The following is a 25,800-nucleotide window of genomic DNA, read 5'->3' on the forward strand; positions in this document are numbered from 1 at the left end:
TGAAGGTACAAGGGGCTGCCCCCTCCCTTCAACCCCCTGGCTTTTGAGGCCATATCAGGCTTTTCTCCTGGCCACAGCCTTGATGGGGGTGGTTCCCCCCCCACAGCTCACACCAACTCAAACCCCTGGATGTTCATCGCTTCTTGGTCACGATGCCGCCATCCTGTGGGCCTCACCAGCTGCTTTGCAGGGCTGGGCATCCCCTCTCCCTTCCTGGCCCAGGGCTCAGGTCCAGGGGGGCTCATCCCTGCCCCCATCACCAACTCCTGCTTCTCTGGCTACTTCCCTAGGGTCTCACACACATCTCCTGCATGTTGGATCTTCTTGAGTTTCAAGGATCTCCTGATCAGGAAGTATGGGCCCCAGGGTCTGCTGAGCCCCCAGGCAGGGAGTGAAGGGGAAAGAGAAGTGTGCACTTATAAGGGGTTGCCACAAGTAGAACCACGGTGGGGGCGGGTTTTGGCCACAACCCTTGGCATGTGAGATCTTAGTTCCCTGGCCAGGGATCAAATCCACGTCCCCTGCACTGGAAACTCGGAGTCTTAACCACTGCACCACCAGGGAAGTCCCAGAACCGCAGATTTTAACGGCATACACACACAGCCACCCACTGGCAACACTGGCCACCCTCTCCAATGGATCTGATGTGGGCGTGATCACTGCCACCCTCTCCTCCAATGGACCTGATGTGGGCGTGGTCACTGCCACCCTCTCCTCCAATGGACCTGATGTGGGCGTGGTCACAGCCACCCTCTCCTCCAATGGACCTGATGTGGGCGTGGTCACTGACACCCTCTCCTCCAATGGACATGATGTGGGCGTAGTCACTGCCACCCTCTCCAATGGATCTGATGGGGGAGTGGTCACTGCTACCCTCTCTTCCAATGGATCTGATGCGGGCGTGGCCACTGTAGCCTCCTCTCCCGTGAGTACCCACCCAGCTAGGTTCTCCTCTCAGGTTCTGAGCAGAGCTCCCTACAGTCCAGGATGCTACGTTCTTTTTGGAAGCCTCCTGGAAAAAGGAGAGAGAAGAGACTCCTTCCTGCCCTCAAGTTCAGGTGGTCCTGGAGATCACCCCCTCACCTGCCCAGGGAGTCTGTACCACTCCCCTGGGATTGCCAGGCCTGTTATTCATCCGCCCCCCAGATGTCTTGAGAGTCTGATTGGGCCCTCAGACACAGGCCTGCAGTCCTGGGGCTGGCATTCAGTACAAAGCAGACACCCTGGGAAGCCCTGAGTGGGCCTAGCTCTTGTGGTATGTGCATTTCTTCATCCTCTGAGCTGATCCCATAGGAAATCTGGGCAAATTCCCACCGACTTCCTCTTGGGAAATTCCTGTCAAAATATAATTTTCAAATACGTTAAAAAATGACTCAGACAAATATAGAATGAACATGTAACAAAGATTTATTACACTTCAAGGAGGAAAGGAGTGTTGAGCAAAGCTGGTTCATAGACTATTTTGAGAAGCTGGGAAATGTTAGAATAAGATGGTGATATTAGATACAAAACTGGTGGATGAAGTTTTGTATGGGATGGAAACCTTTAAGTTAACAAGTAACTTCAGTGTCTGGGCTCTAACTGAATAATAAATATCAAAGTCAAACATGGGTTCATTCCCCAAGACTAGGGATTGCCAGATTTTTCCTCCAAAGGCCCAGGCATGCAGGTTTTGGTCACAGTTATTCGTGTGGCACAAAAGCAGCCACAGGCAATGAGGAAACCAGTGGGGACAGCGTATTCCAATGAAACTGTCAACTTAAAAAACAGTCACAACCTAAAAGACTCTCTTGGCAACAACAACAACAACAAAAGACTCTCTTGGCCCGAAGAGTCAGGTTGGTGTGGGCCTCCAGCATATGACATTTCTCACCGCAGGTCTCAAGCTCAAGTAGGAAATAGTCCTTCCCAGGAAGTGGTGAGGGAAGCTCCAGATTTCCTTGGGGGCTCCACAGCTGTGGTCCAGACCTGAAGAAGCAGCTAGGGAGCTGTTACAGCTCCAGTAGTTAATCTGAGACCCTGGCCCCTGTTGCTTTGACTGCTCAGGTAGGACTTTTATTCTAAGCTGTAGTCTGCAAAATATCAACCAACCAGAACCGACTCATACCCTTATCCTTTCGAGTTCCTCTCAACTGTGTTGACTCAAAACAAAAAAACCCAGAAGTTGGAAGTTATGTTTGATTTTTTTTTTTTGCTGCCCCACGTGGCTTGTAGGATCCTACTTCCCCAACTGGGGATTGAATTGGGCCTCAGCAGTGACAGTGCTAAGTCCTGACCACTGGATAGCCATGGAATTCCCAAATGAGTTCTGTTTTATTGGGGATCCTACTGAGGACGATAGCCTGGGAGACAGCCTTTCAGATCGCTGTGAGGAACTGTTCCAAAGACGTAAAATACAAGACAGGATATAGAGGAGCTTTTTTGGGTTTTTTTTTGCTGAAAAACATAACACATGTAGTCGAGTATCAGAAGATCGCTCCTAATCACAAAAGACAGACACTCAAGGACTTCAGTGCTTTTCTTGGGAAGATGCAAGGATGTGGGCTCACTGAAATGATTTCTAGATATGCAGCCTAACTATCTAGGGCCAGCATCCTGTTTTTCTCCATCCTGAACTCTCCTCGGGGCGCACTGTCAGGGGCTGGTAACTCGATAGTGGGCAACCGCTCCTTGTTTACTGAAATGGCAGACTTTTTTTTTTTTTTTTTTGGTCCCCACCTGTTTACACCTGCTTCCTCCCTAGCCCTCCCTCCCCTAATAAGAAACTCACTAGGCTACAAGCCCACCTGGAAAGTCAGTTGACAACCCGGCCAGGGGTCTTGCAGCCCTTCGCGTGGGCACAGGGTTTTTTTTTTCATACACAACAGTCTAGCCCAGGGGAGGTTTCTTCCATCCCTTCTGGTCACACCTGCTCACTACCACAAGGCTTCCACCTCCGTTCAAGGGCCTGTTCCTCTGTACTCCAAGGGCACATTTCCAAAGAGGGATAAAGGGACAAAGAGAGCGGAGGGAAGTACACCGCAGGCTTCCCGCTTAGCTTAAACGAGGATATCTGAGAACCGAAAGAGAACCCCCCAGCGTTCCCACCCAGCGCCAAAGCGCGCCGGGACCCGCAGGTGAGCGGGGAGGAGCTTCTGGACTCACGCATGCGCAGAGCCACCAGCCTCCCTCTGGCAGGCTTTCCTCACGCCTGCGCAGGATCCTCCAGACCGATAGGGGGCAACGAGCCGATCCTCACACGGGTTAGGCAATGCCGGCGTAATCCGGAAGCAGCCGCTAACCCGGAAGTGGTCGCTTGGTTGGGTTCTGGAGGCGGTGGTGGCTGCTGCCGCGGTTTTGAAGGTGGCCGCGACGCTAGGATGAACGCCCCTCCCGCCTTCGAGTCGTTCTTGCTCTTCGAGGGCGAGAAGAAGTAAGTGGAACCAGCCTGGGTCAGGGGCGGGGGGAGGGTCGCGGGCCCTCGACCGTCTGCGCCCGCAGATTCTGGGGCTTCTCTGCCTGTTCTCTGCCGGGAGACAGAAGCAAGTTTTGCTCAAGTGTCTACTCGCCGAGTGCTCCACACCCGTGTCTGCCAAACTTAAGACAGTCCTGGGTGGTGGTGAGCCGCCCCATTTTCTTGACGAGGAAACCAAGGCTCAGAAAGGTTAAGTAACTCCTCCAGGCGCACAGAAATGGGCCTATTTGTATTCGAACCCGGGGTTTCTGGCTCCACAGTCTTCCCACCCGGCACCGTTATCCTCTTTGCTGCATCCAGAGGACAGTTTGACGGCTGTCAGACTCACACCGGATCTTCATTCGCCGGTGTAAAATCTCCAGTGACTCCTTATTGTCTGCTGGTGAAGGGAAGTGCAGTCCAGTGCTCAGATAGCCTGCGTGGGGATCCCCCATTTAAGAACTCTGTGTCTTTGGGCAAGTGACCCCTTAATCTGCCTAAGAACCACTTTCCTCGTCTGGGAAATGGGCTTATTAGTGTATTAAATCACAGGATTTTCTCTTTGGGGAGGTTAAATTAAGTAATTTATGTGAAGTGCTTAGTCTAGGATTCAGCACAAAGAAGACCGTCTTTTTGTTTTGTTTTTTCTCCACGCTGCGGTGGCGTGGGGAATCTTTGCCAACCAGGGATGGAACCCTCACCCCCTGCTGTGGAAGCGCGGTCTCTTGACCACTGGACTGCCAGGGAAGTCCCCGAAAAAGACCATCTTAAATGCTGGCTTTTCTTTCTCTTAACTGCCTGGTCTTAACTGCAAAGCTCTTCAGTCTAGCCCGTAGCCCCTTGCCAGCCACTTCAGTCTCCCTTGAGAGCAGTGGTTCTCAACCCCGGGGACCACTTTATCCCGCTAGGGGACTTTGGCAGTGTCTGCAAACATTTCTGGTTTCTAGTGGGTGAAGGCCAGGGCTACTGCTAATACCCTACAGTGTACCAGACAGCTCCCTACAAAAAAATTTTCTGGCCTAAAATATCAGTGGTGCCAAAGTTGAGAAGCTCTGCTCTGAGAAGAAGGGATAATTCAGAGTAGTTGAGGGTCCTACAGTACCAGGTGTGGCTGGGTTTGGGCTTCTCTGAGTCAGAGAGGTTTGTATGGGATGAAGAGATGGGTAAAGGCTCTCAGGAGGAGGTAGGGCCTAAGCTTGCCTTGGAGGAGAGGGTTTTAGACTCCAGGGAGGAAACCCCCCACCCCCAATCTGTTGCCTCCTCCTCTTCCTAGGATCACCATTAACAAGGACACCAAAGTACCCAATGCTTGTTTGTTCACCATCAACAAGGAGGACCACACGCTAGGAAACATCATTAAATCGTAAGTTCCAAGTCAGTGGCTTTTGGGGGTTGTGTTTTTTTAACTGTTTATTTACTTGGCCACGCCGGGTCTTAGTCACGGCACACAGGATCTTTAGTCGCTGCCCGTGAACTCTTAGTCGGGGCATGAGGACTCCAGCTCCCCATCAGGGATCGAACCTGCGCCCCCTATGTGGGGAGTGTGGAGTCTTAGCCACGGGACGACCAAAGAAGTCCTGGGAGTTACGTTTGATGGGCTTTTTGAGAGGCCAAGCATAAGTTCCAGAAGACATTCTCCAGACTCTTTGAGCTCCAGAAAGTCCTGGGAGCTGGCTGTGGGAATTCACAGATCCCAGTGCCTTTTCTTCCAAATGATGGTGACCCCATATCTGGTCTTGCCGCCATTTCTCTGTGTTGGCTCAGTTATCTGATTAAAGAAAGTAAATGCCCAGTGAGCCACAGAAGGAGGCCCACTTGAGGCTCTGTGCTCACGAGACACCTTCAGAGTTGGCCGCCCATCCTGTCACAAGTAGTGACATCAGTGACACCTGGCATTCCAAGACGCACGTGCCAGAGATTGTCAATTAGTAGAATAAGGGAAGGAGGTGGGAGAGGGACTCTGGTCATCCGGTGTCCTGGTGGTTACCTGACACCTGGTATTTGCACCAGTGAAGTCCTGGCCCAGTAGGTGGCCAGCAGTGGGATTGCCACTCTGGCCCAGGAACTTGTCCTTTCACTACTGAAGCATGCTGTCAGTGAAACCAAGCCTTTCCCGGGTCTGCATGTTTGAGGCTGCGGGCAGGAGGAGCCTGTTTATCCCCTGGTGTGAGTTAGGGGGCGGGGTTGCCCAGCTTCTGTCTGGATGACTCCCGCCCAGCACCACGCCAGGGGTGCACCCAGGTGCACGCAGGCCCTGCTGCGCGCCCCCCCCCCCCCCCCGCCCCTGTGAGCCCAGTGTCCCCTCCTGTGCCAGGCCGCACCCCTCCCTCGGTGTGCGTACTTTTTATAAACATTTTATTTGTTTCTGGCTGTGCTGGGCCTTCACTGCCGCTCAGGCTGCTCTCTCGTTGCAGTTCGAGGGCTTCTCGTTGCAGTGGCCTCTCTCGTTGCAGAGCACAGGCAGCCCGGGCTCAGGGACCGCGGCACGTGGGCTCGGGCGCTGTGGCCCCCGGGCTCTGAGCACTGGCTCCATGGCTGTGGCGCACGGGCTGAGTTACCTGCTTAGCCGCACGTGTGATCTTCCTGACCCAGGGGTCGAGTCCTCGTCTCTGGCATTGGCAGGCAGGTCTCTCCTGCTGAGCCACCGGGGGAACCCCCCAGTGCTCACACTTGACAGAGCCGCGCAGGAGGAAGCCTCCCGGGGCCCAGGGCACAGGCTTCAGTCCCCACAGCCTCATGGAGCAGGACCCCATGTGTGCGGCTGGCAGCTGCCAGCCCGCGTTGCCCGGAGGATTTCCGTTTCTGGTTCATTAAGTGCTCAGAGCCTAGGGCCTTCTTCACCTGCTGCCTTTATTTACTCTGCCAGATGCTCTTTGGGGACTGGGAATGGGGCTTTTTTTTTTTTTTCTGGTTTACTGGACGCTGGCTGGATTTTTGCTGTCTTGGGAGGTTTCTCTGGGGCTTTTGCAGGCTCCTGGACATCCCCTGAGGGAAGAGGTGGCTGTTCACTAGGAACGGTTGTTGACTGTCTTGCACGTAGGTGTGTATATGGAAGGAGTCCCCACGGGCTGTGTCGTCTTCAAGTGTCTGTTTAACTCGGAGATTTTTGCAGGGGCTGGGGTGGGGTGTGTGACACCACCACACAACACACTCTTAAAGGTTGGGAGTAGCTGCGTGTGCTTTCAGGCCACAAGCCAACAGGGAGCCCTTTGGTTAGAACGCCACAAGGGGGCCAGAGCCCCAAGTGCACTCGGCCCAGCACCCTGCCCCCCTCACTGCGCCCATCCTTGTGTCTCAGGCAGCTGCTCAAGGACCCACAGGTGCTGTTTGCTGGCTACAAAGTCCCGCACCCCTTGGAGCACAAGATCATCATCCGGGTGCAGACCACGCCGGATTACAGCCCCCAGGAGGCCTTCACCAACGCCATCACCGACCTCATCAGTGAGCTGTCCCTGCTGGAAGAGCGCTTCCGGGTGAGGGGCTGCTGGGGGGGGCGGGGGTCCCCACAGACACCAGCCTGTACGCCCTCACCCAGGACGGCCCCTGGGGGGTTGCCTCTGACTTACTGGGGGGTAGGGGATGATGACAGCAGGGACGTCCGCCACAGCATCCAGCAAGTGTGGACTGAGGGTTTACGGAGCTGAGGCCTGGGACCTGCGCTCTGCATCCGGGGGTGGGCCCTCCCCTGGTGCCCCGGCCTCCCTGTGGGATCGAGGGGCCTGTTGCCTGGGGCTGGCCCTCCAAGCCTCTTCCCTGCAGTGTCGGCCCGCTGTGGTTGGTCTGTCTAGGGTGCAGCTCACTGTACCCTGGGGGTTCCATCTTCGAGAAGTCCAAATGGGCGTGGCCACACTTGTTTATTCGGGGGTCTTTAAAGTCTAGACATAATTGAGAGTGGGAAAGAGCCATGGCTTCCTGAGTCACCAGGAGGCACCTCTGCTCCTTGACTCCCTCCTGCCCCAGGCAATAGGACCTGAGCTGCGGGGGAGTCAGCGTGGGTGGGGCTGGCTCCAGGGCCCCTGAGGCGCCTGCCTAGCACCCAGAATGCTTGGGGCCCGCTTGCTGCTTCTATTCAGCTCACGGCTGCACTCGGGAAGGGCACGGGGGCGGTTTCCTGGCGGCCCTCGGTCAGGGAGCCTGGGGCTGAGTCTCCAACACCCTCACTCCCCTGCAGGTGGCCATCAAAGACAAGCAGGAAGGCATCGAGTAACTGGCTGCCCCCGGCCCTTCTCCAGGTGGGCGAGAGCGCTTCCTCCGGCTGCAGGCCTCCGTTTAGGTTCCAGTGAGCGCCCCCCGCCCAGACACCAATGTGTCTTGTACATAGAGAGTCTGTTTTACTTTCCTAATAAAGCGTGGCCAGAAACGACCTGGTTGTGGGCTGAACAGAGATGACCTCACAGCAAACGGACCGTCAGCTCAGGGGAGGTAGTGGACCTGTTCTGACGCCACTTGGGGGCCTCATTTCAGAGTGGTCTGGCCCACAGACCTGATCTGTGTCTTGACAGGGTGGCAGGAGCTCATTCTGAACAAACCCTGGGAACCTGGGGCTGCCAGACGCTGTCTCAAGCAGAAGGGAATCGAAAACCCATGTGTTTCCAGGAGTCTCTGCTCTGGAAGCCTCAGCTGCAGGGCCAGCCAGCCTGCCTCCCTCAGCACAGGGATGGGGCCCACAGAGATCTCTCCCCAGGCTTCTCTTACGAAGTAGCATTTAATAAAAACAACAATCTCAGATACAAAGACCCCGTCACTACCCCCAAAACTGAATAAGTTAAGCTATGTCCTTGGGGCCCGGTGACGAGGCGGCCCACGCTCAGGGCTCGCGCCGCCTCCAAATGGCGACGATGTTGGAGTCGGTCAGCGCCGTGAGGTAGGTAAAGGTGGGGTTGGCCACCACTGTGTTCACCATCGTCTTGGTCACCATCTGGCCCAGCGCCTGGGGCTGGGGCCACTTAAGGATCTGGGAGGAAGAGGGGGCTCTGAGCAACTGCTTCCCGAGCAGGGCCCCTGGGCAGCACCGGCCCCCCGCGTGCCTACCTGCGTGGGGGCCTGCACGGCGGCCTGCGGCGGGGAGCACTGTGCCAGGAGGGGCCTGACGTCGTAGATCCACACGCTGCCCTGCTCGTCCCCGCAGAGCACAAGCCCCTTGTCTGTCAGGACAGGGATGGAGTCTTAGGTGGAGCAGAACTTGGGGGGCGGGGGGGGAAGGGGGGCCACTCACCAGGACAGGTGCTGAGGGAGAAGTAGGCCAGGATGGTGGGCGACCACTGCAGCCGAGCCAGGACCACCACGGCCACCGTGGACTGGCTGCCCCGGCCCTGCCACGTCTGGCTCCAGCTCCACAGGCAGATGGTGCCCGGGCCGCTCCCCTTGGAGGCTGATGGGAGAAGGAAAAGCTATGCCTGCTGGGGGGGTCCCTTCTCCAGACACTTCCTGGTCCACAGCGAGGGCCCCTCAGAAGCCCTTGGACCTAAACCCCCGCCCAGAGAACTCACCCCAGAAGGCCTGGCCAGGGCCCAGCGGGGTCCCAAGAAGCCAGACTCCCCAGAGCTGGGCTCACTCACCCACGACATCCTCGTTCACGAACGCCAGCCCGTCCACCCTCTGTCCCGATGCCTCAGAGTCCTTGGAGAAGACAAACTCGACTTCACACACCCTGCGGGGCAGCGGAAGATGCTGGTCAGCCCAGAAGGCTGCAGGAAGAGTCACACATCAAAGCTGGGCACTCAGATCCCTGCCGGGCACTTCCTCGGGACCCCTGGTCCATCCAGGCCCTGCAAGGGGGAGCCAGCGGGTGGGGGTGGGGTGGGGGCGCCGCCAGGAAGGGCTCTGAAGCCTGACTGCGCCTCAGGCTGAATGAGGTGAGCAGTTCGCTGGCCAAGGGGCAGGAGTTTGCTCTGACGCCGAGGGCAGTGTGCGGAGTGGTGGCTGAAAGTGTGGGGTCACACTGCTTGGAGAGGCTCCCAGCAGAGTCCGAGATCCACAAAAGGCAGCCAAGTACCAACCCCAAGAGGCGGACACATCGGAGATGCGGAAAAGACATCACAGGACTTGGCGAGGAGGCAGACGTGGGTGGGCAGGGAGGGAGGAGGCAGGGGCCGCCACCAACAGCTGGCTGGACCACTGCCCGGTGGCAGCTGGTCTGTGCCGAGATGTCTCTGCAGTTTTCCCCGGCCACCTCCCCTCAAATTCTCCCCAGACTATCCCTGCACTCAGGTTAAAATTCAGTACATCACCAGAGCCCACAGGCCCGGTCTCCCCGGGCCCAGGCAACCTCGCCCTTGCCTTCCCTCCAGTGTTCCAAGCTGTGGCCAGACCTCCCTGGTCAGCCAGCTCCCCCTGCCCCTGGCCCTTTGTGCTTCCCTCTGTAAAGATCCTCCCTCCGCCTGCCCACCTGACCCTTGGGGCTCGTGAAGAGCACAGGCCTGAGGACCTGTCCATCTGCCACTGGTCACCTCAGAGTCCCCTGAGCCTCCCTGCTCCTCTCGGAGCGCCTTATTCGTCGCTGATGCCTGTCTCCTCCCCCAGGCTCTGGGACCGTTGAGGGCAGGGCTTCCCTGCCGAGCACTGCCTCCTCCCAGGGTCCAGGAGCCACAAGCCTCAACCTGGCCTTCCCGGGGCCTCGTCCCAGCCCAGACACTATCCCCCTTGCCCTCAGCTAGCCCTGGGGTGTGAGTTACTGTCCCCACTCCGCAGATGAGGAAATCATGCTGGACAAGGGAAAGTCCTACAGCTGGCGAGTGGCAGGACCTGGGCAGTGATGAGGTGATCTCAGCCTGGGGTGCTGGGAGATGTGATCTTTCCTCGAGAGATGAGCAGGAGGTGCGGACAGGCCAGCTCTGCGAAGAGGGCCCCGGAAACTGCCTCGGGGGCTGCCCAGCAGGGGGCATGGTGCAGGCACTACCCCTGGCAGCTGTGCCTGGGGTCAGAGCCTTGGACCTGCAGCTGCTCAGCTCTGAGGACGGGCTTTCGGGGCACCCCCTGCCCGCACTCACCTCCTCTTCTGGGGCTGGTCCAGCCGCACGTCCCAGCAGCAGCAGCCACCCTCGCAGCCAGCCAGCAGGTAGGCGTCCGGGCAGGGGGCGACAGGGCAGAGGCGCAGGGGGGTGGAGGTGGTATCCAGTGTGAGCAGCTGGCTGCCAGCAGGTGAGAGGAGGCAGGGTGTGAGGCCACAGACTCGGGTGTGCCCACCCCCCATCCCGGGCGTCCTGCCTCGCAGCGTCACCTGGCCTGGAATTCATAGTCCTGGTTGGGTGTCCCAATATCCCAGAGGATGATGCGCTTGTCGTAGGAGGCCGCTGGCGCGGGGACGGGAAGGAGAGAGGTGGCCCTGAGAAGGCCCCACTCCCTCCTGCAGGCCGCATCCCGGTGGAGACTGGGCTCCTGAGGCTGGGAGACAGGACTCCCGGGCCCCCTGTCCTTATCCTGCTTGAACCGAATGTGCCCCACACCAGGCAGCTACGGCTCAGATACCACCTCACCACACCCAGAGAGCTGGGGTACCCACCCAGATCAGACACTGCCCTGGCTCTGAGAAACCTCCAAGGCCGCAGGGCAGGTTGGGGGAACAAGACAGAACCCGAAGCCGGGTCAGCTGTCCCTGAAGCCTCGCGCTTCCTGCCGCAGTCTGAGCTGACCTTGGCAGCCGGTGTGAGGCCCGCCAGCTACAGGCACTCCGCACCACCCCGGGGAGGAGCCCTGGGGTGCCAGGCTGCAGGACATGGGTACTGGGGGAGCCCTGGGGGGTTTGGGAGGAGAGGCTCTTACTGAAGAGGTGGGTCTCGTGGGTGGGGCTGAAGCAGAGGGTGGCGATGGCCTTCTTGTGGCCCCGGATGAGCCCACAGCAGAAGCCAGCCTGCACGTGCAGCAGCCGGACCAGCCCACGCAGGCCCGCGGCCGCCAACACGTTCCAGCGCTTCTTGTGGCCGGCCTGTGTGACCACCGTCAGGGCGGTCCAGGCCACGGAGAAGAACTCCTGGGGCGGGGAGGGGAGCAGTCACCGAGGGGCAGAGCTACCTGGGAACCGCGGCCCAGCACTGAAGACAAAGGCCACCTGGTGAGCTGGTGGCAGAGTCTGGCCCCTCGACCTCAGCACTCCCGTCCCCAGCAGCCACGGCTCTGCCCACCAGCCCGCGGGAGCCAGGTGCTGGCACTCACCTCACCGGGCACCTTGTACTTGTGCAGCACAAGGCCCGTCTGGCAGTCGATCACACACACGGCCTCCCCGCCGCACGTGGCCACGGTCTGGGACGTGGCCCCTGCCTGCCCTGTTTGGGAGGTCAGTCTGGTGAAAATATTTTCAGTTGTCCACGGCAGTCGCTCCTCCTGACCTTAATGACACTTTAAGCACTCTGTCCCTCCCTGCTCCCCACCCTCCCAGACAGCCCCTGCAGGTGGCATTCCCAGGGCCCCTGCCCCGGGGCCCTCGGCTGGCCTGCCCCCCAAGGGTGTACCCTCGTCCCAGGCCGGCTCGAAGGCGCAGGCCCAGAGCTGGGTTTTCAGGTCGCTGGGGCTGTTGTTCTTGCTGTGGCATTGCAGGAAGTGCAGGGGCTCCAGCTGCAGGACAGGGATGGGGACAGAGGGCGGTCACGGCTGCCCCGGCCCTTCTCCCGCCTCGCGCCTCCCTGCCACCACGCGGGCTCACCTGGCCACTGTCAGGGCCCACAAGGCTGCCCTCCACCGGGCCCAACGGGGAGGTGCACACCCGCTTCTCGGGGGAGAGGCTGAGTGGGGTGTCACCTGGCCGCCTCAAGGCCACTGGCCTGGCCTGTGGAGGAGGGGGCAGGGGCAGGCTGAGGTGTGGTGACCGGGCACCCATCTGCCTGGGGCTTGCCTCCTCCCTGTCACAGACTGAACTTCACCCTCCTGGGGTATGGGAGGCAAGGGGTACCAGGGTCAGAGGAAACTCACTCAAGCACAGGAACCCATCTCCTGGGCACATCTCAAGGACCCCGGCTTCCCTAATGCCTCCTGAGGCAAGAAGGGCCAAGGCAGGCCCACGGAGCCCGGGAGCCCCAAGGAACCACTCACCCTGGGCTCCTGGGTAGCTGTGGCTTTGTGGCGCCCCTCTGGTGTGTCTGCCTCATGCGTGTGGGTTCCACCAGAGGCCACCAGCTCCTCAGAGATCATCTGCACCTGGATGGGAGCAGGCCATTAGGAAGCTGGGCACAGTCCTGGGGCCTCCAGCCCCTCCCAGACAGCCAGTCAGAGCTGGAAAAGGGTCTTTCCAGCCCCCAGGGCCACCTTCCCTGACCTGCCCTACTCCCCATGTCCTCTTGTGGCCAGAGACGTCCAGGGCGGCTCAGGCTGTGGGAGCCAGGGAGGAAGGAGCTGGGAGAGCCGCCTGGCAGCACAGCAGCGTGAGGGCATACCCGCCACTGGGTGAATTCGCTGAGGGACAGGGGCCCGTAGCGGACGCTCCTGACAGCCGACTTCACAAAGTCCGCCTGGGCCTCTGCCTGCTTCTCTGGGCTCAGTGCGGCCACGAACTTCTTCCAGTGAGCTGTGACCTGGCACGAGAGGGACCAGGTTCAGGCTCAGGCCAGCCCAGCTCTCCTGGATCTTCCGTGGCGCCTCTGTGTCTAACGATCAGAGGTGTTGCGCTCATCACCTCCGGGAAGCCTCCAGGAACCACAGCCTTCTCGGCTGCACGCTGCACAAACCCAAGCGAGCCACAGGGAGACACAGCCCCTGAAGGGAAAAGCTGGCCCAGTGTAGCGTCACCGTGAAAGCGTCTCAACGTCTCATACCTGCACAAGAACAAGAGGCCAAGCACCACAGCCAAGCTCAGAGCCCTGGGTCAGGGTAAGGTCTCAGGGCTGCTGCAGCCCCTCTCGGTGTCCTCCAAATACTCCATTCTGCCACTCACTCCTCAAGGCTCCCGAGTACCAGGGATACCTCCTGGTTCCTTACCCTGGTGGTCAGCTCCCGGTTCAGGTTCTCCGCCTTAGAGCGAGTGGTGGAAGCATCCTTGCCGTTGAACTTACGGAGCTCGGGCAGGAGGAAGGTGACTTTCAGGCTGTCACTGACCTGGGGGAAGAGGGAAGAGTGGCTCGGGGTTGCGCCCAATCTGTGGCTGAGCCCCAGCCCGTTGAGTGCCTGGGGCTGCTGCTTACTGTCAGGAAGGGGTTGCCCTCCAGGCTGAGCTCCTCAAGTTGCCGGAACTGGCAGAGGGGGGTGACGTCGCTCAGCTGGTTGTTGGCGCAGTGGAGGACCTGCAGGTGGGGCAGGCCCAGGTCAGCGGGCAGCGTTTCCAGTTGGTTGTCGGAGAGGTCCAGCTCTTGTAGCTGCTTCAAGCGACTCAGGAGCTTGGGGTCCAAATCCTCTGAGAGCAGATTCAGCCCTGACAGGCTGGGGAGAGGTGCAGACAGGGCGGGCTCAGGGGGCAGGCCCACCGACTTCCACCCCACACCCAAGGCAGCCCAGGTGCCTCCGATGGCTTTTCTCTTGATATTTCTTGTTGCCTGTGCAGTTGATCCCCAACATCCCCTCCCTTCATAACTACTTTAGAACTTGAAGCAGCTGGCTACCTCCAAGAGGCTTTTTCCTGATCCTCTAGGGGGGGCTCTCTGAGCTCCCCTGTAACTCTCTCAACAGGTTGCTCCATATTCTTTCTGCAAGACTGTCTCCCTAGCAGCCCAGGCCCTCTTCTAGGGCAACGCCGCTCCAGAATCCCCCCCAACCCGCCCCGACCCATCTCATAACGAGAGAACCGCGTTTCGCCCGACTGTTTAAAGACGGGGTGATAACGGGGCCGGGAAGGGAGAGAAAAAGGATCCCAGGCTTTCTTTCCGATTGCCCGCCGACCCAGGCCCCGGTGGCGGACAGTGTGGCCCCGGCCCTTACTCCAAGCTCCGGATCTTCCCCAGCCGGTCGCTCTTGGGTCGCCCCCGTTGGATCAGCAGCCGCGTCGAGAGGGGGGCCATGGCGAGAAGGCGCGGGCGCGGGCTCCCGCTGCGCAGCACGCGTATCCGATGCAGGCGCCAGCGTCTGCCTCAGTCCAGGAGGTGGCGCCGCGCGAATCCGTCCGCGGCGGCGACCACCGGAAGGAAGCGGCCCCGCGAACCTGGCGCCCTGCGCGCGGACTACCACTCCCAGCGGCCCCCGCGGCCCCGCACCTGCGCCCTGGCTGCCGTGACGCCTCCATGGCGGCCGCGGCGGTGGCGCCTCCCGAGGTCCTTCGGGAATGCGGCTGCAAGGGCATCAGGACCTGTCTGATCTGCGAGCGGCAGCGCGGAGGTGACCCGCCCTGGCAGCACCCCTCGCAGGTGAGGGGTGGGAGAGGGGCTGCGCCCACACCTCCATTCTTCGTGTGGGGAAACTGAGGCCCAAGTTGGCCCTGAAGACAGGTTCCGGATCAGACCTTGTCAGCGGCCCTGAAGATGGGGGCGTCGCGAGGTGAAGCGATGAGGGATTTGAGGAGTGGGCTTGGAGCGAAGAAGGGGCTGGGACGTCGGTGCAGTCCGGCCGCGGCTCACCAATGGAACTTGGGGGTAGTCTGATAGCAGACGTAGCTACTGCCCCCCCCCCCCCCCCCCCCCCGCCCCTGGTCGGGCTGGGAACCTCACCGGCCCGTGGGAAGACGACTAGAAGAGAGCAAAGGGTCCCAGAAGGCATTGGACGGAAATGAGATTCCTTAATCCTACGAATTAACAAAGAAGGACTCAGAGCTTTTGAGCAGAGCAAGGGCCTTCCAGCTGGGGAACTGTTTGGGCCGAGGCCTGGGGAAGGTGGGTGATGCGTCAGGTGAGGGAGATGAGGCCGGTGGGGCCTGACCACGGAAGGCAGGCTGGGCTCCTCTTGAGGGCCGTGGTGAGCTCCTGAGGGTTTTAAAGGTAAAATCACATGTGAACCTTCGGAAGTTCCTCTGAGGGGAAGGAGTGGATAAGAAGGAAAGGGGGCTGGGACGCCAGTGAAGAAACTGTCACGGTGTCCCTGATAGACGCTCAGAAGGTCCTGTGAAAAACAGTGGCAGTTCCTCAGAAAATTAAAAGTAGAGCTGCCATATGACCCAGCAATCCCACTTCTGGATATGGACCCAAAAGAATTGAAAGCAGTGTCTTGAAGAGATTTCTGTACGCTCATGTTCATAGCAGAGTTACTCAGAATAGTTAAAACATAGAAGCAACCCAGGTGCCCATGGACAGATGAAAGGATGATCAAAATGCGGCCCATCCATAAAATGGACTATTATTCAGTCTGAGAAAAGAAGAAAGGAAAGTCTGGCACGTGCTACAACACGAATGAACCCGAGAACGTTATGCTGAGTGAAATAAGGCAGTCACAAGGCATACTGTATGATTCCACTCAGGTAGAGCATCTAAAGTAGTCAGAGTCGCTGAGACGGGAAGGAGAGGGGTGGATCCAGTGGCTGGGGGAAAGGAGAGGGGATGTGTTGTTTAACGGACAGACTTTCTTTTTTTTTTTCTTTTTCTTTTGTATTGGAGTATAGCTGATTAACAGTGTTGTGATAGTTTGAGGTGGAGAGAGAAAGGACTGTTATGCATATACATGTATCCATTCTCCCCCAAACTCCCCTCCCATCCAGGCTGCCACATAACGTTGAGCAGAGTTCCCTGTGCTATACAGGAGGACCTCATTAGTTTTAAATGTAGTAGCGTGTACATGTCCATCCCAAACTCCCTAACTATCCCTCTACCCCATCCTTACCCCCTACCCCCCAACCCCCAGCCCCGGCAACCACAAGTTCCTTCTCTTAAGTTAACAGGTAGACTTTTGCTAGATGAAAAAGTTCCAGAAGTTGGTTGCACGACCGTGTGATATACTCAACACTGAACTGTGCACTTAAAATATGGTTGAGGATCAGTCTTACGTATAAAATATACGTGGTTGTATATATTTCACCACAATTACTTTCTTTAAAAAAAAAAAAAAGTTTTTCAGACCTCACCAGAGGTCTGAACTTGTGCTCATGGCCGAGGGTGTGGAGGTTCCAGGTACTGCAGCAAGTAGCATCTTCCCAACCTGATGCCTGAGGAACAAGTGAAATGTACAGGAGGAGTCCTTACTTTCTGTGTGTCCCGAGTGAGGTGCCAGGAGGGAGATGCGGTGGTTCAGAGGCGGGCGTGCTGGCAGTGCCTGTAGAACATAAACAGGGAGGAGGCAGGGGCACTGGGCAGGGAGCACCTCTGACTGCCGCCTAGATCTGAGGAAGTCTTGGCTCACCCAACCGGAAGCTCCAGAGCAAAGACTGCCTGGTAATTGGCCAGGCTCGTGTCGGGTCACTGGCCGGAGGCCCTGCCGCAGGAGGTTGTCAGTCTGGTACTCCTCTAGTTGACTGGCAAGTTCTGCTCTTCTTTTTTTATTTATTTTTTATATTATTTTCGGCTCTCCTGAGTCTTCATTGCTCTGTGGGCTTTTCTCTAGTTGCAGCGAGCAGGGGCTACTCTCTAGTTGCGGTGCACGGGCTTCTCATTGCAGTGGCTTCTCTCGTTGCGGAGCACGGGCTCTAGGGCGTGCGGGCCTCACTAGTTTCCGCTCCCAGGCTCTAGAGCACGGGCTCAGTAGTTGTGGCGCACCGGCTTAGCTGCTCCACCGTGTGTGGGATCTTATGGGATCAGAGATTGAACTCACGTCTCCTGCGTCAGCAAGCGGATTCTTTACCACCGAGCCACCTGGGAAGTCCTCTGTTCTTTTTCGATGAGAAATTCAGGAAGTGGCCATGGCTGCCGCCGTGTCAGGGAGGCCCCAGCGACACCCCCACTGCGGCTGGATAGAGCTGCTCCCTCTGGTCTCCCAGCATGTGCGCTCACCCCCTGGGCAGCCCGAGGCCTCCGCTTTAGGGGAGCAGATTCCCCGGGATGGGGAGGTGGCCGGGGGGGGGGGGGGGGGGGGGACAGACATTGCTCACGGCGACACAGGAGCAGTGTGGCCTCGGAGGCTGCAGCCTTGGGCTAGTTCCTTAACTTTGCTGAGCCTCAGTCACCTCGCCTGCAAGGTGGAAGACGACAGACTGGTCCTGTGTACTCTCTTCCCTTTTACAGAGGAGAAAGTCAGCAAGGCGGGGGCCAGGCAGGGGTCCCACCTCCCGGTAGATGCCAGCTGCCCCCCAAAGTGCTGCCGGGGAGGGTGCACCACTGTGGGGCAGCTTCTCGGGGCGCATGTGCAGTGTGAGCCAGGGGTCCAGAGGCTCTGATACCCCTGTCTTTCTTTTGCAGAAAACACACCGGTTCATTTACTACCCCGACACCGGCTGGGCTGTGGGGGCCGAGGAGTCTGACTTTGAAGGCTGGGCCTTCCCCTTCCCGGGCGTGACCCTGATTGAGGACTTCGTGACCCCGGAGGAAGAAGCCGAGATGGTGCAGCTGATGGACCGCGACCCCTGGAAGCTGTCCCAGTCTGGGCGGAGGAAGCAGGTAGGCGGGGCCAGAGCGGGGCTGGGGGAGGAGGGCCGGGCAGGTCAGGCCGGCGAGAGAGGACTGTCAGGTCTCAGAGCCTGCCAGGCCCTGACCCTGAAGCCCCCAAGCTTATCTCCTTTCCATGCCTTCCTCTGCAGCCACCCCCCCAGAGCCATTAGCGGACAAGCTGACCTAGGGGTGCGGGAGGGCAGGGCTGCTGAATAGGGTGTGCTGGGGAAGGGCCCAGAGCATGGCCTGTTTACCTTCCTGTGAGTTGGGGCTCAGAAGCAGATGGCCACCCAGCTCTCTGTGCCCTCTCCCCCGCTGGCCTGGTGCCGGTGACTCTCATGGAGTGCTTCTTTTTTTAATTAATTAATTATTTTAGGCTGTGCTGGGTCTTCATTGCTATGTAGGCTTTTAATTGCAGCAGGCAGGAGCTACTCCCTAGTTGCGGTGCGAGGGCTCCTTATTACAGTGGCTTCTCTTGTTGCTCTAGGGGCTTCAGTACTTGCGGCTCCTGGGTTCTAGAGCACTAGGCTCAATAGTTCTGGCTTCACTGCTCCGAGGCATGTGGGATCCTCCTGGATCAGGGGTTGAACCTGTGTCTCCTGCATTAGCAGGCGGATTCTTTCCCACTGAGCCCCTGGGGAAGCCCTGTGGAGTGCTGCCAGATGCCCCACCCCCGTCGGCAGTTCTCCCTGTCAGTTGTGAATCTCCTCATGCCTGTTCCTACCAATACTTTGGCCTCCAAGCCCTGAACCTTCCCTTTGTTGGGATCACAGCCCCCTTTTCCTTGGGTCCACTCCTGTCTCCTCTGTTCCTCATCTCCAGCAATCCTCGCCCCCTCCAGACAGCCATCGGCCCCCTTTCCACGTTCCCTGCCCGCGCCCACCCCCCAACTCCCCCCGCCCCCCCAGCCAGTTAGTACAGGCACTTCCTCGGGTGTCCCTCACCCTTTCTCCTCTCACTTTGTCAGACTCCTTCCGCTCACCCACAGCCCTGGTCGGGTCCAGCCCCCACGCCCACCCCCAGGTGGTCCCCCGGGCTCTGGTTCTCCATCCTGAGCCGGGCCCTTCATGCTCAGAGCCGTGCTGACCTCCCCAGGTCATTGGCTTTGCTGCTGTCCTTCCAGTCCTCACTCCCCTCCTCCCTCTCCAGTGATGACCGGACCTCTCCGAGAAAACAGACGGATCTACCGAGGTTCCCTTTTCTCCTGTGCCCCACTTCCCTCCGAGCCCCTCTCCAGCTTCGGGCTGGTTGCTGCTTCCCAGAAGCCCTTGTCCAGCTCCCTTCTCTCAAGGTCGGCTCTCTCCCACCGGCCTCCCAGGAAGGTGCATTTCTCATCTCTGCAGCAGAACTTCTCAAAAGAATCAGCTGTTCTATTCAGCTCCTCTCCTCCTGCTTGCCCTTAACCTACTCTGAAACTGCCTCATCGCCGACCCCCACCCCTAAACCCAGCGGCTGGTTCTCAGGCTCAGGCCTCTCCTCCCTCTCCAGACACCCCTAGCTGATCTCAGTGAGGCCCGGCCCCACAAATTCAGGGCTCACGTGTTCGTATCTCCAGCCCCAGCTTCTCCTGTTTGTCAACCCTGAGCTGAGCTGGCACATTCCACCTTCCACCTACTCAGACCAGAAACCCTGGATCTTTCCATAGTCCTCTCTGTCTTTCACTGGTGATTCTTGTCAGCTCTTTACTCTTTTAAAACACGTCCTGAATCTGAGAACATTCACCCCTGGCCACTGCTCCCACCTGCCTCCCACACTCTCTGCGCAGCCATCGCCCCTCCTCAGCTGGTCTCAGTAGGAAGTGATCCCACCATCTGGTCAGAGTCACCGCTCTGCTGCAGGCCCTCCACGGCTCCCATCTCAGCGTGAACACAGAGGCCTTCCCGTGCCCTGAAAGGCCCTCTGCTGGCCGCCAGCCCAACCTTGTCTCCGCGGCTGCTCTCCCCACGGCAGTCGCCCCAGCCTCCCAGGGATTCCTTGGGCTCCGGCTTCTCTTTCTGCCTGTGGCCCTTCTGCCAGCTGCTGCCGATGGGTCGGGGTGACCTGAAGGAGCCACCTGGCCCCGACTCTACCACCAGGTGGGGCAACCCTCCCCTGGAGGGGCCCCCGGGAGCAGGAGTGTGTATACATGCTCCCCTCTCACCCCTCAGATCTGAGCTGTATTCTGCAGGGCTCCTCTCTCGTGGGTTTTTTCCTTTTAGATGGAAGTCACCTCCTGTAAGACCCCCATTTCAAGTATATGATTCAGCGCTTTGATTTTCAGTGTAGCCACAGTGTTGTGCAGCCATCACCACTGTCTAGTTCTGGAACATTCTCGTCACCCCAGAGCAACCACACACCCATTGCCAGTCCGTTTGCATTCCCTTATCCCCCAGCAACCACTTACCTGCTCTCTGTCTCTGTGGGTTGGCCTGTTCTGGACATTCCTATAACTGGGGTATGAGCCTCTGTGTCCGGCATCTTTCACCGAGCACGTTCTCAGGGTTCATCGCTTTGCACCCTGTATCAGGACTTCACTGCTTTTTGTGACTCGGCATTATTCCATTGTATGGATAGACCACTCTCTGTTCATCATTCACCGGCTGGGGGACACGGGTTGTTTCCACTTTGACATTTTCTGTTGCCTGTACCGAGTCTTAGTTGCAGCATATGAACTCTTAGTTACACCATGTGGGATCTCGTTCCCTGACCAGGGATAGAACCCGGGCCCCCTGCATTGGGAGCTGGGAGTCTTAGCCACTGGACCACCAGGGAGGTCCCCACTGTTTGACTTTCTTAAGTAGCGCTGCTGTGAACATTCCAGCGCAGGCTTCTGTGTGGCCCTGTGTTTCCATTCTCTTCAGTGAGGCCAGAAGTGGAACTTCTGCCCGGTGCTTGGGGAAGCACCGCCCTTGTGGTCTTGAAGCCCAGTGTTGACCAGCTGGGTAACACGGCCTGGGGCGGGGGACACCACCCACACACGGGGCTCTAGCTCTGCTTCCTGAGGTGCCTGGGCTGAGACGTCCTCCGCCCCTGCTTTGTTTTTATACTCGGCATTTACCGCCAGCTGGTGTTGCTGTTTGTATTTATCTCTGTGCTGTCTCCTGCCAAAATGTCAGATCCACGAAATCAGACATCGTGGCTTGTCTTGGTCTCTGTGATTGGATTCTTCCGCCCTGGCATGTGATGCCATTTCCGTAAACTCAGCCAGCCCCCTACTTCCTTTTGTCTTCATCCTCCAGGACTACGGCCCCAAAGTCAATTTCCGGAAACAGAAGCTAAAGATGGCCGGCTTCCGAGGCCTCCCCAGCTTCAGCCGGGAGGTGGTGCGGCGGATGGGCCTGTACCCCATCCTGGAGGACTTCCGGCCCGTGGAGCAGTGCAACCTGGACTACTGCCCGGAGCGGGGCTCGGCCATCGATCCCCACCTGGACGACGCCTGGCTGTGGGGGGAGCGGCTGGTGAGCCTCAACCTGCTGTCCCCCACCGTGCTATCCATGTCCCGGGAGGCGCCCGGCAGCCTGCTGCTCTGCCTGGCCCCATCCGGCTTCCCGGAGGCCCTGGCGGACGGCGCGATGGCCCCCAGCCGGTCCGTCCCGTGCCAGGAGGTGGAGGTGGCGGTCCCCTTGCCCCGCCGCTCCCTGGTGGTGCTCAGGGGAGGCGCGCGGCACCAGTGGAAGCACGCCATCCACCGGCGAGACATCGGGGCCCGGCGCGTGGGCGTCACCTTCCGGGAGCTGTCGGCCGAGTTCGGCCCCGGAGGGAAGCAGCAGGAACTGGGGCAGGAACTCCTGCAAATGGCGCTCTCCTTTCATGGGAGACCCACCACGTGAGCTGCCAGGCCGGGGAGCTGGCCGCTGGGCCTGGCGGAGGCGCTGGCTCCCGAGCGGTCCGTTAGCCAGCATGGAAGGGAGCGCCCAGCGCCAGGGTCTTTCTCAGGTCTTAAGGGGAGACCGCTGGACACGCCCTGGCACAGGGCAGCTCAAGCCCTGCCCGGAATGGTTTCACGGTGAGGGGCCTCAGGTCAGTCCCTTTTGACCTGTGCGATGGCCACTTGTTTGGGTGGATTGTCACAGTTTGAGGGCAGTGGCCTAATTTGAGCTTAAAAATGGTTGGTGCTCCTTCAGGCTGTGTTTTCTCCTTTATCCATCTGTCTTAATGAGGTTAGAGGGTAACCAAGGTTAGAGGCTAGGTAGCATCACCAACTCAGTGGACATGAATTTGAGCAAACTCCGGGAGACAGTGAAGGACAGAGGAGCCTGGCATGCTGCAGTCCATGAAGACGCAGAGTCGGGCACCACTGAGCCACTGAATAACAACTTAACAAGGTTGCAGAATATCCCAGCCTGCAGGCCCCACATTTATTTACTATTTTACTTATTTACTTTTGGCCATGCCACGCAGCTTGCAGGATTTTAGTTCCCTGACCTGGGGATTGAGGCTAGGCCATGGCAGTGAAAGCGACGAGTCCTAACCACTGGATCGCCCGGGAGTTCCCAGCCCCCCCCTTTAGGGAGCGTGTTGGATTGGAGAGGGGATTGGTAGAGGATGTGAGGTGGTTATTGTTTCAGACGTCAGGACTGCTGACAGCTTCTGAGCCGGCTCTGCCCAGGTCATGCTTGACTCCATGGGGTGTGCGGTGTGGTGATGGGGCAGTCTGCTGGGAGTCTGGGCCCCCCACCCCCAGTGATGTTAGAAGTTGGGGAGGGGTCTCCTCAGCCCCCAGGACAGCACAGGGCGGCTCACTGCCTGGCAGCAGTGCTGTGAGGGCTGACCTGGACGGGCGGCGGTCCCCCGCGGCCAGGTGAGGAGCAGCCTGTGGAGGCTGGCGGCATGGCGGGCCAGCCTGGTCTCCTGCTGCTTATATAACAGTATACCTGGCCCACCAGCCACATGCTAGGAGCCAAACTTGGGGGACCAGCGCCCCGTCACAGCCTGGAGACATTTGCACACTGGTTTTCACTGTCACTGGAACTTTTTAAGAGCTGTCAGGCGTGCAGAGGCACGGGCCACCCTGCACTGTCTGCATAGTGGCCTGGCAGAGGCCCAACAGAAGGGCTGAGTGGGCCCAGCGGCCGGCCGTGGGGGGCAGTGGGCTTCCAGACACCTCGACTGGTGGGGACTGCTGCTCCTCAGATACTGTGACCGCCCTGCTAGCCCTCACGCCCCTCAGGGTGGCGCTTGGGCAAGGCGGCCAGAGCTCCAGCCCCTCTTGCCACATCAGCTGCCAAGCAGGCGCACAGACCCGGTGGTCTGCTCGCTGGGAGCTTGGCAGGCTGGGCCTCGGGGCAGCCCGGCCCCTGGATGGAGCCTGCAGGGTGCTCCGCCAACAGAGGGCCCCATTTGAGCTGAGGCCAGGCAGTGTTCTCTAGGCTCTTCCTGCAGAGACGGGTGCAAAACTCGCTGACTGTGTCCCCAGGAGCCTGGGAGGGACGGCAGGGGCTGGAAGGACAGCTCAGCAGGTTCTTAATGGGCCTGGGGAGGAGTCTCTAGCCTTGTCTGTCCGTCTTCTCCCTTTGCCCTCCTGGAGGCATCCGAGTCAGGACCGTCTCTGCAGGCTGGCTGAGCTCACCCAGGAAATGGTCAGAGTAGGCTTGCTGGCCCAAAGATCTGCGCTGAGCCCAGGCCTTTTCTGGGGTCCCCCAGGGCCTGGAGAGTCGTCTTGGGCTGCAGGGGCAGGCTGGCCCTCTGGGTTGAAGGGCCAGAACATTCAGAACAATAATAGTGACTTTCCTGGTGGTCCAGTGGTTAACTCTGTGCTTCCACTGCAGGGGGGCATGGTATCAATCCCTGGTTGGGGAGCCAAGATCCCATATACTGCACAGTATGGCCAAAAAAACAAGAGAATCTTTTTTTCTTTAATGTTTTAAAAATAGTAAAGGCCAGAAGTGTCCAATAAGGGGGCCTCTACCTCCCTCACCTGGGAGCCTGTTGGGGCACTGGTGACCAGTGGTTGGAGCAGGGGCTTCTGAGTATCCCCTCTCCCTGTGGCCTCCCACCAAGAGCAGAGAGCAGGTTATAGCTTTATTTATTCAGTTCAATCCAGGGCAACTGTTTTTAAAAACTCCATATACAGGATGTGGGGGAATGGGGTTGCATATACCACATGTGGTCTCCATGATGTCATGCATAGTGCATTTCTCAGCAGAAGACAGATAAGGTCTGTAAATGAGCCTCAATCCACTCAGGCTTGCGTGGTTTTGTCCTGCACGGATTTCCCTAGAAGACACTGAAATACATTCTGCCCTGGCAGTTTGTCCAAAATAGAAACCCTTGCGTTTGCTTCTGGTCCGGTACTAAATGGAGATTGTGTTCCACTTTGGAAACGGCCTCTGTGTATCTGTGGGCATTTGTTTTATGAGCACCAGGAAGGCTCCTTTCAGAGGAAAATAGGGCAAGCCCACACTGGCTCCTCTCACCATGGAGAGGCCACTGTACTCAGAACCCTCTTCACAATCAGGTTAAACCTCCAGAAACCGAATTTCTAGCCTGTAAATATGCTTCCCTCTCCTTCCGAGACTGCCCTGCTGTGGCTCCAAATAGTAGTTTACTCTCCTGCCCCAGAGGACGCTCTGGGCTGCCCTGAGGGGACCCCCATCGCCAGGCCTCAACCCACGGTCATCTCGGTTCTCACAGAAACTGCCCCACACCTCGGAACTAGAAAGGCTGGAGCCAAGAAAACTCGCTGGATGAAAATAAATTACAAGAACACTGTTCTCCTAATCAGTGTCTAAAATATGTCATGTGGCATCTTCCCTACCCGAGTGGCACTGTCCCTGGCACCTAGTGTCCGACCCTGATGTGGCCAGGTTAGGAAACCCCCTCCCACCACCGCCACGGGCCAGGCGTTAACAGCGGGCTCCTGGCTGATACCTGGGGTGTGCTTGCCACGGTTTGGGAAGCTGGGCACTCCATGGTCCTGGCTCACAGGAGAGGGCACCAGGCGGCCCAGATAAGTGGGTCACGGTCAGCCCCGTGAGGCCCCTCTCAAAAGGCTCAGGCTAGAGGAAGGGGCTGCTGCCTGCTCCCCGCAGTGGGGAGGAGCCAGCCCGTCTGGTCCCTACCAGGACACACAGTGGTGGTCTTGCAGTGACGCTGACATTCTTGCACAAAAGAAACACGAAAAGGCCTTTTCAACAAGGCTCCAGGAGAGGAAAGGAGACATGCGCTAAGACGCGAGCAAGTCACAACAGATGTCAGCAGAGGATGTCAGCATGAGGGACACGCCCTTCGGAAGGCGCCAGGGCTCACCTCTGGCCCCGCAGGACACGACGTCCAGGCTCCCCGTAAATGCCATGACTTGCACTGGTGGTACTCAGCATTTCAGAGTGATGTGTTAAGGTTTACATTCTCAACAGTATGTCACAGTCTCAGAAACCTCGGCAAGGCCCACCAGCATTTCTTGGCACTCACAACCCAGACACCACAGAGCTACTAGGCTGTGGACAGACATGCCATCGGAACATGAAGTCCGATGACTGTGGAAACAAAAGAAAAGGCACCCCTTTCTGATGGCTGCTGGCCAGTATTGTACATGTGGTTCTGAAAAGCAGCTCAGAGCACAGCAAGCTCACAGATAAGCTGAGCTGTAGCATGTGTGTGTTCTACCCCAGGACAGGGGCTCAGGTCTACCAGATGCCCTTCTCGAAAACACCAGAACCCACACCTGTGCATGGCTGTGTAGAAGTATGAGCTGGGCCTGTGGGTGTGGCCGGAAGGCCTGGGGGGCCCCCAAGGAGCGCTACACAGGACCTTGGTCTCCCTGCTGTCATAAGCAGAACGCACATGTGGCCAGGGCTGGCCTCTGACACCGCCACCCACGGACCAGGCCAGGCCACGGCCTTGTCTAGACAGGAAGTCCCCCAGGCCACCCCCTCCCACAGCCGGGGCCACAGGCAGCAGGGGAATGGGTGAGTTCAGCTGCCTGGCCAGTGTCCGGCCCTGTGTAGCCACAGCTCGGAGGGCTGACAGCTCAGAGGGCTGACAGCTTGGGACAATCTGGGGTTGAGAGAAGGACGTCTCTGGACTGTG

General features: G+C 58.6%; 3 protein-coding genes across 4 annotated transcripts; 2 read left to right on the forward strand and 1 right to left on the reverse strand.

Annotated features, from left to right (window-relative positions):
- The first annotated feature begins 3,256 nt into the window (after positions 1-3,256).
- Positions 3,257-7,796, forward strand: POLR2J (RNA polymerase II subunit J). The gene is made up of 4 exons (XM_043915047.1): positions 3,257-3,412; positions 4,707-4,796; positions 6,732-6,906; positions 7,605-7,796. The coding sequence occupies exons 1-4, from the start codon at positions 3,360-3,362 to the stop codon at positions 7,638-7,640; spliced, it is 354 nt and encodes a 117-aa protein (XP_043770982.1). The 5' UTR covers positions 3,257-3,359; the 3' UTR covers positions 7,641-7,796.
- Positions 7,797-8,119: 323 nt separating this feature from the next.
- LRWD1 (leucine rich repeats and WD repeat domain containing 1) lies at positions 8,120-14,480 on the reverse strand. 2 transcript variants are annotated; one of them, XM_043915041.1, is made up of 15 exons: positions 14,273-14,479; positions 13,543-13,777; positions 13,340-13,456; positions 12,799-12,936; positions 12,458-12,562; positions 12,072-12,194; positions 11,881-11,983; positions 11,585-11,694; positions 11,195-11,402; positions 10,653-10,725; positions 10,423-10,563; positions 8,992-9,083; positions 8,649-8,804; positions 8,465-8,577; positions 8,120-8,387 (listed from the first exon to the last, which is right to left on the reverse strand). In XM_043915041.1, the coding sequence occupies exons 1-15, from the start codon at positions 14,350-14,352 to the stop codon at positions 8,241-8,243; spliced, it is 1,941 nt and encodes a 646-aa protein (XP_043770976.1). In that variant the 5' UTR covers positions 14,353-14,479; the 3' UTR covers positions 8,120-8,240. The 2 variants fall into 2 exon arrangements, with proteins under 2 accessions (XP_043770976.1, XP_043770977.1); XM_043915042.1 differs by lacking the exon at positions 12,799-12,936 and having other exon boundaries at positions 14,273-14,480.
- Positions 14,481-14,528: 48 nt separating this feature from the next.
- ALKBH4 (alkB homolog 4, lysine demethylase) lies at positions 14,529-24,492 on the forward strand. The gene is made up of 3 exons (XM_043915043.1): positions 14,529-14,694; positions 17,605-17,802; positions 21,012-24,492. The coding sequence occupies exons 1-3, from the start codon at positions 14,572-14,574 to the stop codon at positions 21,600-21,602; spliced, it is 912 nt and encodes a 303-aa protein (XP_043770978.1). The 5' UTR covers positions 14,529-14,571; the 3' UTR covers positions 21,603-24,492.
- The last annotated feature ends 1,308 nt before the right edge of the window (positions 24,493-25,800 follow it).

This window comes from Cervus elaphus, chromosome 10, assembly GCF_910594005.1.
Source record: "Cervus elaphus chromosome 10, mCerEla1.1, whole genome shotgun sequence".
In the NCBI taxonomy this organism is placed as follows: domain Eukaryota; kingdom Metazoa; phylum Chordata; class Mammalia; order Artiodactyla; family Cervidae; genus Cervus; species Cervus elaphus.